Source organism: Sinocyclocheilus anshuiensis, unplaced genomic scaffold, assembly GCF_001515605.1.
Source record: "Sinocyclocheilus anshuiensis isolate Anshui unplaced genomic scaffold, SAMN03320099.WGS_v1.1 scaffold195, whole genome shotgun sequence".
NCBI classification, from domain to species: domain Eukaryota; kingdom Metazoa; phylum Chordata; class Actinopteri; order Cypriniformes; family Cyprinidae; genus Sinocyclocheilus; species Sinocyclocheilus anshuiensis.
This window is the reverse complement of record NW_015548236.1, coordinates 1,214,045-1,226,966: the sequence shown is the minus strand read 5'-3', so window position 1 is coordinate 1,226,966 and position 12,922 is coordinate 1,214,045. Positions and strand designations below refer to the sequence as shown.

The 12,922-nt window shown below is 36.2% G+C and overlaps 1 protein-coding gene across 1 annotated transcript in view; it reads right to left on the bottom strand.

The window, feature by feature from the left end:
- Nucleotides 1–12,529, bottom strand: part of grinaa (glutamate receptor, ionotropic, N-methyl D-aspartate-associated protein 1a (glutamate binding)) — a 17,191-nt gene extending 4,662 nt beyond the window's left edge. The window contains exons 1-3 of the mRNA XM_016441927.1: nt 12,379–12,529; nt 2,506–2,855; nt 208–326 (exon numbers count right to left, since the gene is read on the bottom strand). Of these exons, the coding sequence (XP_016297413.1) occupies nt 208–326; nt 2,506–2,833 (447 nt within the window). The 5' untranslated portion in view covers nt 2,834–2,855; nt 12,379–12,529. The remainder of the gene's footprint in view (nt 1–207; nt 327–2,505; nt 2,856–12,378) is intronic.
- Between the last annotated feature and the right edge of the window lie 393 nt (nt 12,530–12,922).

Sequence of the window (12,922 nt, the reverse complement as noted above, 5' to 3'; positions counted from 1 at the left end):
ATATATATATATAGATAGATCAACACTATAAAAGTTTACCCAAGTAACCCAACTATGACAACTTCCGCTTCTGAGAAATGTAACAAGGAAATGTGACATGGTTCCATTCTTGCTCATTTTACCTGGAACACTGGACTCTTTCTACAAATTTATTTCAAATAAAAATAAATAAATAAAGACCCCACCTGAATCTGTCTTACTGATTACCTTTCTAATGAAGGCCTGTCGGATACTCTTATCTTCCCAGCCAGAGTTCGCAAACTCATCATTGCCATAGTAAGAAGGGGGTCCATCTCCACCGTGGTATCCAGGGCTGTCCATAGAAGCTGTCAAAAACATGAAATGATGGGTGAAATCTAAAGTATGTTAGAGCCATCATCTAATGTATTTAAATCCATCTAGTATGCTCATTCAATAAAACGCTGACAGAAATGGAAAACTGAAGTACGGGAAAGATTTAAACAGTTTTATAGGTTTGGAAAGGAAAGCAAATTTTATAGCATCTACACCAACAGCACAGTTGAAAAGACATTCTAATTGTTACAGCAGGGACTAGGGATGAGGTAAGAAAGGAACAAATTATACATTTTCAAACCTCACAGAGCTAGTAATCCTTTGTTGAATCGCTCACGCAAAGCACTTTACCTTAAATAACCCTCAGGAGGACAGAGTACACACTGACTAAACAAGCTTATTCAACCTGACAACACCTGAACTCAGCAGGGACACCACTCACTAAACTAAACTGTGTACAACATTTCATAGCAAAATCCTAAGTATAAATAGTGAGTCCTGACTAGGGCTGGGTGATATGGGCAAAAATTCATATCTCTGTATTTTTTGGCCGATTTGCGATATATGGTATATTAGGCCTGGGCGATAGTATCGATATTTATCGACGGTACACCCTCTTCGATAACGATAGAAAAAATGTTCGATATAGCGCACGATATAGGCATGTGCTATGAGTGACGCAGACTGCACACACAAACACGAACACATGCTGAATTGAGTGCTGTGCCTGCCTGTGATGAGGAGATTGTGAATAAAAAAAATGAATATTAGTCGAATTTAAAAAACATTTGCATTTGAATGCAAAAATAGTATAATCAAATGTTAGGTGTGCGTCTGGGAGCGTCATCAGTGGAGCACGAGATGCGGTGATGATGATGTAAGTGACGTTGTTGCATTTTAATGTTTTGTTAAGTCTAGCCCACAAGACGCGCAGTTGCTGCGTTATTCATTCAAAATATTAGCGAAATATAGAAGCTCAATGCGTAGAAGATCTTGATTAGGTTAAAACCGAAACCAAGCAATTCACACAGAACGCATATTCAGCGCATTTTCTAGACGGACAAATATGACTGCTGCTCTCACGTCTCACACAAGAGATGTATGGAAAGCCATGCAAAGTTAAAACAGTTTAAACTTTTAGAACACACGTCGCAAATTTGTGGAGGTTTATTCCTTTTCACTGCATCTCTTATGTTTTTAAATGCAATCTGCGTGATGGGCAATTCGGCTCTTTGTATTAATCAATGCATAAATACATGATGCTGTTTTGTTCATAAATGTTTATGCAATTTATGAAATTGTATTTTTACCGCCCAATGTTGTCCAACAAAACAATACATATTAAAGGCTATGAAAACAAATAAAGTGAATGTAACCATGTAAGCCTTTATATTATGTGCAAAAAAAGGGTTAAAATCACATTTCATTCAACATTGTAACATTGCAATCTAAAAACAAAAATAAGGCTATTAAAGCGGAAGTTAAATTCACTAAACTATAAATGAAAATAAATGAGAACAAAAGCAGAGTTGTTATTTTGCTATTTTGATTACCCCATTACAGCTCAAGGTTCAGAGTTGAGGCCTCTTGGTTTAGAGCAGGGGTGTCCAAACTGTTTAAAATTCTACATGTCACATTTATTGTCCAACTACAAATATTTCAGCGAAATGTATATTTTAGTCAGAATTATTGCGCTCATATTTAATTGAGCTGTCTGTTTGGCACGCATGCGCGCGGCGGCACTCGTTCACTGAAGTCTGTAAAGTTTAGCGGAGAATCCCAAAGCAGAAGGCTCATGCACTTCTGACAGAAAAATGGAAATATTTCCATGGCTACAAGTTGCCTAGTGGCTATCAGCGGAACATGCAGCCTTTCTGTCAGAGCATATGACGGGCCGAGCCGCTTAAACTAATATGCGAAACGAAACTATAAACTATGTCTTTCCAGTTTTAAAGGACTTAATATGAAGCTTGTCACGTGTTTAGAACAAATTGGATTATGCACTTTCTCCGCAGCAGCTCAGTCGGTGTCCTCCGCTATATTTTCAGATGCGCTCGTATCAAACTAACTTACTGTATATCGATATAAACGGTATTGCCTCATATCGAATCGCTTATAAAGAAAATATCGATATATCGTACAAACTCGATATATTGCCCAGCCCAAGTCCTGACATAAACATTGAGTTTTTCTTTTCTGGAAACGGTTTACCATTAGGATCTACACCAAAGGCAGGCTGGCCGGGCCCCTGCTGGTATGGACCTTGAGCATAGGGCCCCTGAGCGTAGGGCCCCTGTGGGTACGGCATCTGTGGATATGGCATCTGTGGGTATGGACCAGGGCCGAACCCTGGTGCTGGAGGTTGGCCGTAACCGGGCTGGCCACAGGGTCCTGGTGCCACATACGGAGGAGCTCCTGGACCCTGACTATAGTTGGGCGGAGGCATTCCAAAGGCATCGGTTTTGGGTGGCCCATAGACGTTGTTGTGAAGAGGATTGTTCTCCCCCATTATAGGGTAGGCTGGCTTGTCCTGGGACATGTCTCCTTCCCTCACTAGAATCCTGATATTGACAGAAAAACAGAACGGTTAAAATGTACAGAAAAAGAAAGTAATAGTAAAGTAAATAATTACATCAGTGCAGTTTAACAAATTAACTAAAGCAGCATCCTACACATTATTGAAAATCATAAGTAACCAATTTGGAACACAGTAGTATTGAAATAGTTGATTTCAATAGAGTATGATGTTAGCATGTTACTAAGCTAACACCCTGATACTCTAATAAGCATATAAACTATCTACAAATAGTAGATAAAATAATCTATTCAATATATCTGATTTTAAATGTATTAAACAATCTGATATTATTTTGATATAAAATAATACCATAACTCTAATAAAAAGATGTTTTTATAATATTATAATATATAATTGACTAGTTTCAATATGCAGTGCAACTGTTTTTGTAAAGTGAAGCTACATTAAAATCATGATGAAATGGAAGTAGCAACAAACTTTTTTTCCCATATTGTAATGTACAGATTCATAAATAAGTGGTTTTATGCTGACTAAATGATTAGAGAAGTCCACCATGCCCAACCAGCGAGAAGCTTATTGACTGAATTTTGATTAAAAATTTAGGTTAAAAAAACGGATGTATTGAAGAATCATTCACAATAAGATCAATGGATTTAGAAATTTTATAGGGTGAATTTTAATTTCTTGCCAACCTTCAAATTTAAATACTTTATATTTTAAAGTCATTTGTGTAGGAGTTACACATCCTAAAACTAAAAATGGACAAACCAACAATGAGCTGTGATGATCTGATCAAAACAACTCTAACTGGACCAACCACAAGTGAACAATCCAGCTCTGTTTACTCAAAGATTCAGTTCAGTCCGCTGAATAATGGTGCATTTTAACACAAAAGGGGCAGCCAGAAAGCAAAAGGGGCATGATTCAGTGGGAATTACGACTGAATACGGAAAACAAACAACACCATCAAGAACCTACACCAAACCATACATTATCCAAATATTTATCCAACGGCAGAGGACATATGATTACAGGTTCTTCTCAAACAGCTTCTCGGTTGTGCAGCTGAAAGAGAGGAACTGCTATGGACACTGATCTGAATGCATGAGTTGGTGGGGAAACCCCTTCATTTAAACGTGTGAAAGTGAGACTATAAAAAGAAGCTAAGATTCAGTGTGTGAATGACCTGCTTCTTGTTTCTAAGTGGTCATCCACACACAATGTGTTTTTGTGTATAAAAAGCTAGATGGAGCATAATGTAATGGAATAAATAGTTTGTATCTCAAAACTAGACATCACAGCGCCGGAAGCTGGAAAAAAACTGCAACACAATTTAGAAAGGTTAAAGATGTCCATATAGTATGTTTACCACTGATCTATATACAGTGGGTACGGAAAGTATTCAGACCCCCATTAAATTTTTCACTCTTTGTTATATTGCAGCCATTTGCTAAAATCATTTAAGTTAATTTTTTTTCCTGCAAATGGCTGCAATATAACAAAGAGTGAAAAATTTAAGGGGGTCTGAATACTTTCCGTACCCACTGTAGATCAGTGATGTTTACATACAAAAAAATTATATTAGAGAATTGTAGAATATTATAGAATTGTATTATATAAAATAAAACACTAAATACTAAAAGCAATCATTTGAAATGCTACAAATTAATTTAGGCACCTAAACATTATAATGTACAAATATATATGTGAAAAATATTAATTTAGAGATTTGTTAAAAGATTACACTTACCAGTGTTTTTAAATTATTCGGTTTTTTTTTTAAGTGAGTGTTAGATGACAGAAAGGTTAATATAAATGTAAAAATAGGGGAAATTAGTATGGCCAATTAAACAACAACTACTTCTACTACAAAAAATGGTAAACAATTTATAAGTTTTAATTAGTAAAACTAAACACTGTAAATTTTATAAATTGCAATCAACTGTAAAAAAAAAAAAAAAAAAAAAAAAAAAAGGAAAAAAACATAAGAAGGCAAGTTAGTCAGCATAACATAATGACCCTATAACACATATTATAATATTGTAAAATAAATGTCACTATGAATAATCTCTGTCCCCTTTAAGGTATAACAGCACTGTATAACAGCAGTTATGCAACACTGTCCCATTTACTGTGGATGCCAAATCCCATGTGACTTGATCTCAGCTCAGCAGTCTGCCCAGCGTTACAGACCAGGTTATATTCAGCGGCCTGTTTTCCACTGTCCCACTTCACAGCAGCAGGCCAGGAATTAAATAAAGCAATTCCACATCATTTTCCCCTGACAAATACAGTGACAAAAGTCTTTTAACATATGCAAGACGTCCACAATTATACTTTTTTTTTTAGCTCTCAAACAATAATAGCTGGTGTTTGTTTTTGTTGTATTTGGAATGTCAGCTACTGAAAAACACAAGATATTATTTTGTGTAATCTGCAAATCACATCAGGGTGCTCTATTAAATCTATGCAGTGCTGAAAGCTCTCCATTCATTAACATCCCTGTCTGTTTATCTCTCAAACTACACAAACCAAATTAAGCAGCTTAATATGTTGCTAAGATCTGTGCTGCTGGTTGCTATTAGATCACTGCACTTATCAAGAATCAGTCAAGTTTGAGAGCTGTTTTTTTAAACAAGTAACCCTGACTGATTCGGTGATTCCAGCATACTTTATTTTAGCTCAGCAGGAAGGGTTTCCAAAGGTTCATGTTTATGACTGGCCTAGGGAGTTACTGGAAATGAAAAATAATATTTGACTGTTCAGCGAAAACCAAATGACTGCAAAGCAGATATTTAAATTTATGATTCATTAGATTAGCTAGAGTCTTTAATCAATAAAAACTCATGTCTTTAAGAAGTGATCAAACTCATGTCACTTATGCCCTTTTGGCTTGACGACTCAAATGTAAATACAAAAGCAAATACATTTAAAATGAAGAATTCAATGTATGTGGTATAAAATAAAGCCTGATTTAAAGGTAAATTTGTGATTAGTCTTATGGCACATATGTTTGTCAGCTGACTACTCATTCCTTGATGGTGACACATTTGTAAGCGTTCACTCTTAAAAATAAAGGTTTCAAAATGGGTTTTTCACAGTGACAGTGAAAAACCCTGTGACTTTTGGTTTCCCAAAGAACCTTTCAGTGAACAGTTCTAAAAAGAATAATTTTTTTCTTAGTTTCAAGAATATTTAGGACTTAAGAACTTTTTCCACTATAAAGAACCTTTTGTGGAATGGAAAAGTTTCATGGATGTTCATCAGGTTCTTCTGATGCATTCAGAATCAGAAGACAGCCTCAAATGTGCCAACGCAAACACTAAAATTAAACATGTATCTTCTTGACCATGGTAATATATCTACAAATGAAGGAAATTTGCTAAAAAATAACAAATTAGCATTTTATTTTATTCCTGCAGAGACAAACTTATATTTATATTCATAGCCTACATCTTATTTTTAACGTGAGAGCAGGTGCAGTCATTTTTAACTTGAATGTTCGCGCGATGCTTCCAGTTATTTTAGCTGTACAAAAACAGCCTGTCATGTTGCCTGAATTTATAAACTGGTATTTCTTTTAGATTATTTTAATTTATTACCATAATCATAAACGCATTGATTTACAGTGCAAATAGTTTTATTGTTTACGTCACTTTGCTATTCTTCTAGTTACAACCTATAGCAGCTAATGAAGCCAAATTCTCAATTCACATTAAAATAAACTCTGCTTAAAATTAGGCTTGCTGATACTCATATTTTAATCATTAAGGTCATGAACCTGGAACATGGGTGTGTGTTGATGATGATATAAGGAGAAATATATCTAGATTCAAGATTTAGTAAAAGATCCAAATTTAAAGAAACCAAACCAACAGATGAAAAATAATTTTCAAAAACGGCTAAACTTGTAACAGCAATGGAATGGATGTGGATGTCAACACAATTCACAAAAATGTGTAGGAAAAATCTGATGTAAAAGAGCAACAGCTAGAGAGGTCTCTGATGACTGTTGTCCAAACTGGTGATTCAATTGACCTATCGGTAAGCCCCGCCCCCCTTAGTTACTGTTGCGAACTCGGACAAACAAACGGAGTTGCTAACTGTCTTACAATGACAGCTGTCAGTGTGAAAACCTTGTCATCCCTATATCTTTTTGATAAATTTTGGACACAAAAGGACCACCATTCAAGTGGGACTTAAATATGCCATGGAGGGATATATAAAAGATTTAAAAATAAATATTGTGGGTAGTAATTTGGAAGCGAGGGTTCACAGATCACAATGCAAGCGGGAGAAGCCTGATGTTACGTTCGTCATGATCGCAGATAACATCCCGGATCAACACTGTTCATGTATCGCAGGGTTCGATTAAATTAATTTACATTTAAGCAGTTTAATATGAAGAGACAGTGAAATGTAGACCTTCGTGTTTGTGTTTTTGCCCTATACAAGAGGCGAGAACAGTCCGCTATTTTGGTTTGTATGGACTCACTAACTTTTAGCCAGAGATAACTTGCTAAAGCACACGATGACATTAACGTTCTGCTTGAGCAGATGAAAATTGTAACTTATTGAGAGTATGACGACCAGAAAACGAACGTTTTTGTCTTCATTGGGATTGGGGGTGCATGCTTTGGGACATTTTGCTCCGTTTTGTTTGGGTTTAAGAAATAGAATAAAATTAATTCCATTGCCTATCATCTCAGGATACCTGAAATCACTGTTACAAGTAACCCAGGCACATAGTTTTTCCATTTTTGAAGCATACACTCCATAAAAACGATGCGAGCTTTGGATCTTCCAATGTTTCTTTATGGTGCTGAAACCTACTGATGTCCGAGTTCCGCTCCCCGTGCTACTGATACTCAACTGCCATTGGCTCATCTGCATTCGAGGGGAGGGGCTTACCGATAGGTCAATTCAGTCTAGGAAGGGTTACAAAAGCAGAAAGATCCTCTTAGGTGACATGTGGTGGATAAATGAAACGGGCACTTCACTTGGCTACTGCTGAAGTGGTTCACGGAGGGAATTATATGGAGGGAACACTGCTTCAGTGAGCCAAACACCTCACAGTTTGCACAAATCACTAAGCATTAGTGAACAGTGTTACAGACCTAAACCCAAATCTGTTTACATACTTAAACATAAAAACTGGGCTTGTGCTTAGAAGCCACAGCACTCAAAACAAAACAACAAACTTGGCTATTTTGAGAAACAATGACAAATGCAGATTAGACAAAAACTAAAATTATTAATCAATAGAATATGCTGTAAGTGAAGCTTAAAATTAGTACTAACTGTTTTTTCTTATTTCACAGCCTTCTAATGCATGTGGCTCTTAAAAATACAAAACTCAAAATACACTACCTTCAAATGCAGTAAGTTTTTTTTTTTTAAGAAATTAATGCTATTATTCAGAGCATTAAACTGATCAAAAGTGACAGTAAATACTTTTACAACGTTACAGAGAAATATATTTATAACAAATTAATAAATGCTGTTATTTTGAACTTGTGTCATTAAAGAATCCTGAAAAAACTACATAACAGTTTCCACAAAAATATTAAGCAGCACATCTGTTTTCAACATTGATAATAATAAGAAATGTTTTTTTTAAGCCAAATCAGCATATTATAATTCAGCTTTGCCATCAAAGGAATTAATCATTTAAAAATATATTCAAAAACAAATATTAAATTGTAAAAGTGCATAATATTACTGTTTTTACTGTATTATGATAAAATAAATGCAGCCTTAATAAATGTAAGAGAACAGTAGTTTATATTTCATGATTATCTGAAAAAATGTGTATTAACAAAGTTTTAAATCACCAGTTAAAAAAATGGTCAATTGACAAATTCCCTAAAAGCCTCACAAAGTTCCAGAGCAGATGTGTGTCTCGATTATTTCCATGAATATTTAGTCCATTCTGTAATCTATGGACCTACGTCAAATTCATTCATATTTCTCCAAGGCATTTTCCAAATGAGCATGGAAGATGCAGATTCCAGCTTTAAACCACCATCTCAGCATTTTATTTCCATGTGGACGAAGACTCGTGAAGGTAAACATCATCCTCTTGCTCCCATTTAATATGGAGAATGTGCTTTTACACTACACTGAATGGCATTGATTAAATGGCATAGATTAAATAACATTATGCGAAATAAACTGAGGCAGTTCATGGCTGCATAAACAGGAGCTTTATACGTGACTCTGTTTGCATTGGTTACAGGATGCATTAGCATGCATGCATGAGCATATTATGACAGCTAACCAATGCACAGGAACCAAGCTAAATTAGATAAGGTTGATGACTTTAAAGAGTGGCTGAGCAGATATTTGTAATTGTCCATCAACTGAATGACAAACTTCAAAATTTGGTCAGCTGAAAAGCACCAAGCACTGTGCCCAAAAGAAAACAGCCACCTACTCCTCAACTACAAGACAAAAGGACATATCGCCAACACCTATTGTTTGAAAAACTGTATAAAATTTGTAGAACAACAATGCACAATGTCACGAAACAAATAATAATAGTTTTTAAGCAAGCCTGGGGAAATGGATGTGGGTATTGAGCTGTATAATTTGCTGAGAGGGGTAGAAAGGGATGCTGAGTAGGCCTGAATGTTATCCAGGAAAGCGAGTAGGTGTTGACTTGGCAAATAGTGAGAAGAGAGAACATACATTTTAGAGAAAATAAAACAAATAAAATATTACAAGGATTCCCTATGATAAAGCTTATTGGGCTTAAGGCATAATATGCTCTAGTAAGCATAAGCACATGATCAATGTCAATAAAATGAAACGTCACGCTGAAAGGAAGAGGCTGTGGTTATCAAGGTCTTGCACATTAGACATGTGATGTGGGTTTTCCAGTTTTTTTTGTTTTGTCTGAAAACAAAACATGGATTTGAATATGACTGACTGCACCTGTCCTTTTGCTTAGCAAAAAGAAACCATTACAGACTGTGTATGGCAAGCTGTTTAAGCAATTATTCCTTTGCAACAAATAGTATCTATTTTTGTGTTACTATCACTTAACTTACTAACAATTAATCCAATAGTGACATTTTTTCCAATTTCACTATAATTATTTCACTATTCATTAGATATTAGTACTTGTTTATTAGATACATTTATCCCAATAGTGAATATTATCTACTATTTATTCTAGGGATGCGCCGATCCGATATTCATATCGGGTATCGGCTCCGATAGTGCCATTTTTCTTGGACCGGGTATCGGTCAGAGAGGGCCGATCCAAATCAGAGATTTTTTTTTTTTTCCGATTGTGCGAATTATTCTGTGTTGCTTCTGAAGCCATACGATAGCTTAATGTGAGCTACATATGAATATTTAAGTCCTTACATTAAAGTTCACACAAACTCTTTTCTCCGCTGTGGCTGTCAGTCATTCGTTCAGCCTTTAAACCCTGGTCGCGTTCGGTTACAGCAGTCAGCTCGGTAAAGCTCTCTCCAAGATCATTCTGTTCCCATTATACTCGATTTGTAAATACATGTCTATGATTTTGCGAAAAGGACTTTATCTTCTTGCCGGAGTTTAATGTTTATTTAAATGAGGGAAAAAAACTTCACTGGTATCGGATCGGTATCGGCCAATAACGAACCCTAGGTATCGGAATCGGTATCGGAGGCGAAAAAGGCAGATCGGAGCATCCCTAATTTATTCCAGTTCCTTCTGGTACGTAGACCAGTTTTACTAATAAGTAGGCTATTCAACAAGTTTAACTAGTAAGTACTAGTATTATTACCAATTACTAGTAAATACTAGTAATATTATCAATAGCTATTAGTAGCCTATCTATTCCAGCTTCACTAGTATTTATTTATTGGATACTAGTCTCAGCATCCTTTTCCGTTGTTACTAGAACATTTCTAACTAAGCATGTACTAGTATCTAAATAATCAGTACTAGTATTTAAAGGGGTCATTGGATGCTACATGCACTTTTACAAGTTGTTTGAACTGAAATGTGTGTTGGCAGTGCGTGTACACAACCACCCTATAATGATAAAAATCCACCCAGTGTTTTTTTTTTTATCTACTAAAATCTTTACCCTTTCTCAAATCGAGCCGATCTCAGATGCCTGTCTGTGTGACGTCACAAAAACAGGCCCCGCCCACGATCGTTTGATTGACAGTAGCGTTTCAGCACAGACTGGACTGGTGTTTCACTTTAAACCCGCCCTGAGTGAGCTGTCATCAGTCCGCCATTGTTTCACCGCTGGACCAGATGTAGACAAGTATGACTCCTAAGCAACTGAGGTGTTCTGTTGTTGGATGTAATAATGAATATAGCGGTTGTCATTTACTCCCGACATCTGAGTCGCTGAAGATGCAGTGGATTACGTTTGTTTCTGAAGGGAATGCGCCCCCGATCTACATAAATGTGTCTATGTTCGCGCGTATAATTCATGATCCACCTTCACCTACAGAAGAAGTGAGTATAAGGTTTTTTAATGAATCTTTGCAAATCGCCTTTCCTAATAATGTGCTAATTAGCAAGTTTCACGATGATTTAGCCGCTAAAGTAAACAGTCCCTCAAATAGCAGCTGGGAAGAGAGGGGTGGGGTCAGCATAGCTCATTAACATTTAAAGGAAAATGCTACAAAACTGCTTGCTCTGAAAAGAGCTGTTTTTGACAGGGTAAAAAATGTTTTTCTTACACTACCATTGAGAAATTTTAACCAAACTATGTTACAGACTTTTCATTAAGACCCTAAAGAATCATATCAACTTGTGGAAAATGGGCATCCAATGACCCCTTTAAAGAATGGTGAAACTGAAAAACGTATTTGTCACTATTGGACTACCTACTAGTAATTAAAAATAAGTAACTTAAAATAGACACTAGTTCGTTAGGGGAAAAAAAGTTAAAACGGTTTGCCACAAATTATGCGATGACCAATCCATTCAAACTGAACTACTGACACTGTTATTATATTAGCGGTAACTAGTGCCCATAACAAAGGCTTTGTGTCTCCAATTACCTAAAATTTAACACACAAACTCAAGAGGTTTAAAGAAACCGTTTTAATGAGCCATAGGGGACACTGTAAATTACATTTTGAAATACCATACTTTCCTCCTTTCAGCAACAAATTTATGACAGGTAAACCATTCAAAAACCTCAAATTAAATCTACACACAGGTAAGCCGTTTTATTAGCTCGATCAAAACTAGAGTAGGTTAACCTAACAATAAAGCTGTGTTAATCTGTCGCTGTTATAACGGGGTGGCCCTGCGCACGCCGTTAATATATGAACCAACCAGCCACATTTGCTGTAACATATAATGTAAATCGTAGCAGTTTACAGCACAAAAAAACCGATATCTCTCAAACGACAGAAATGTGCGTTGACAGAGCTGGCTTTAAACATTTATTCGCGTGAAAACATGAACCGTAATCTGGCGCACCAAACAACACCATGACAACACGAGCGCCATGTCCATCCACCTGCGTTATTCAAGAATATTTGTTAGAAATTAGAAGAAAATGAAAATGAAGACAGATTTACCCTTCAGTTTAGGAGACGCACAGCAAAATGCAACGAATGTTAATTAAATAACAGCAGAAACAGAGTCCGTGTTTGTTGGTTTGTGTTGACGTTGGCTGCAGTAAAGCTTGTCTGATCTGAATCCGTTAGCCACGCCCACCGCGACTCTCTCACAGCCTGACCGTGTGACGTTCACGAGAAGTCACATGACTCCAGAGAAACATCTTCGTACTGTACAGATGGGACGTAAATGCAGAGACTTTCCCATTACGTAATTGCTAGAATGTTCTACAATTATCTACAAGAGTCGAATATCTATTTAAAAGATAGAACAGCTATATGGACGAGATAGAAAATGCCAATTTCCAGCGTTCAGGGGTTCTCAGAGTGTTGATAGTGAGAAATGGGCTTAAAAATTACATTAAGTTAAATGCTTTTCTAGGCAACTAATGTAGTGTTAAACAATGTCCTCTCAATGTCCTGTAGTAACTCAATGTATTGAAGAAATATTTGTTTAATGGGGTACTTCATTGTTTGCATCATTCAAATGATGCAACAAAACAGG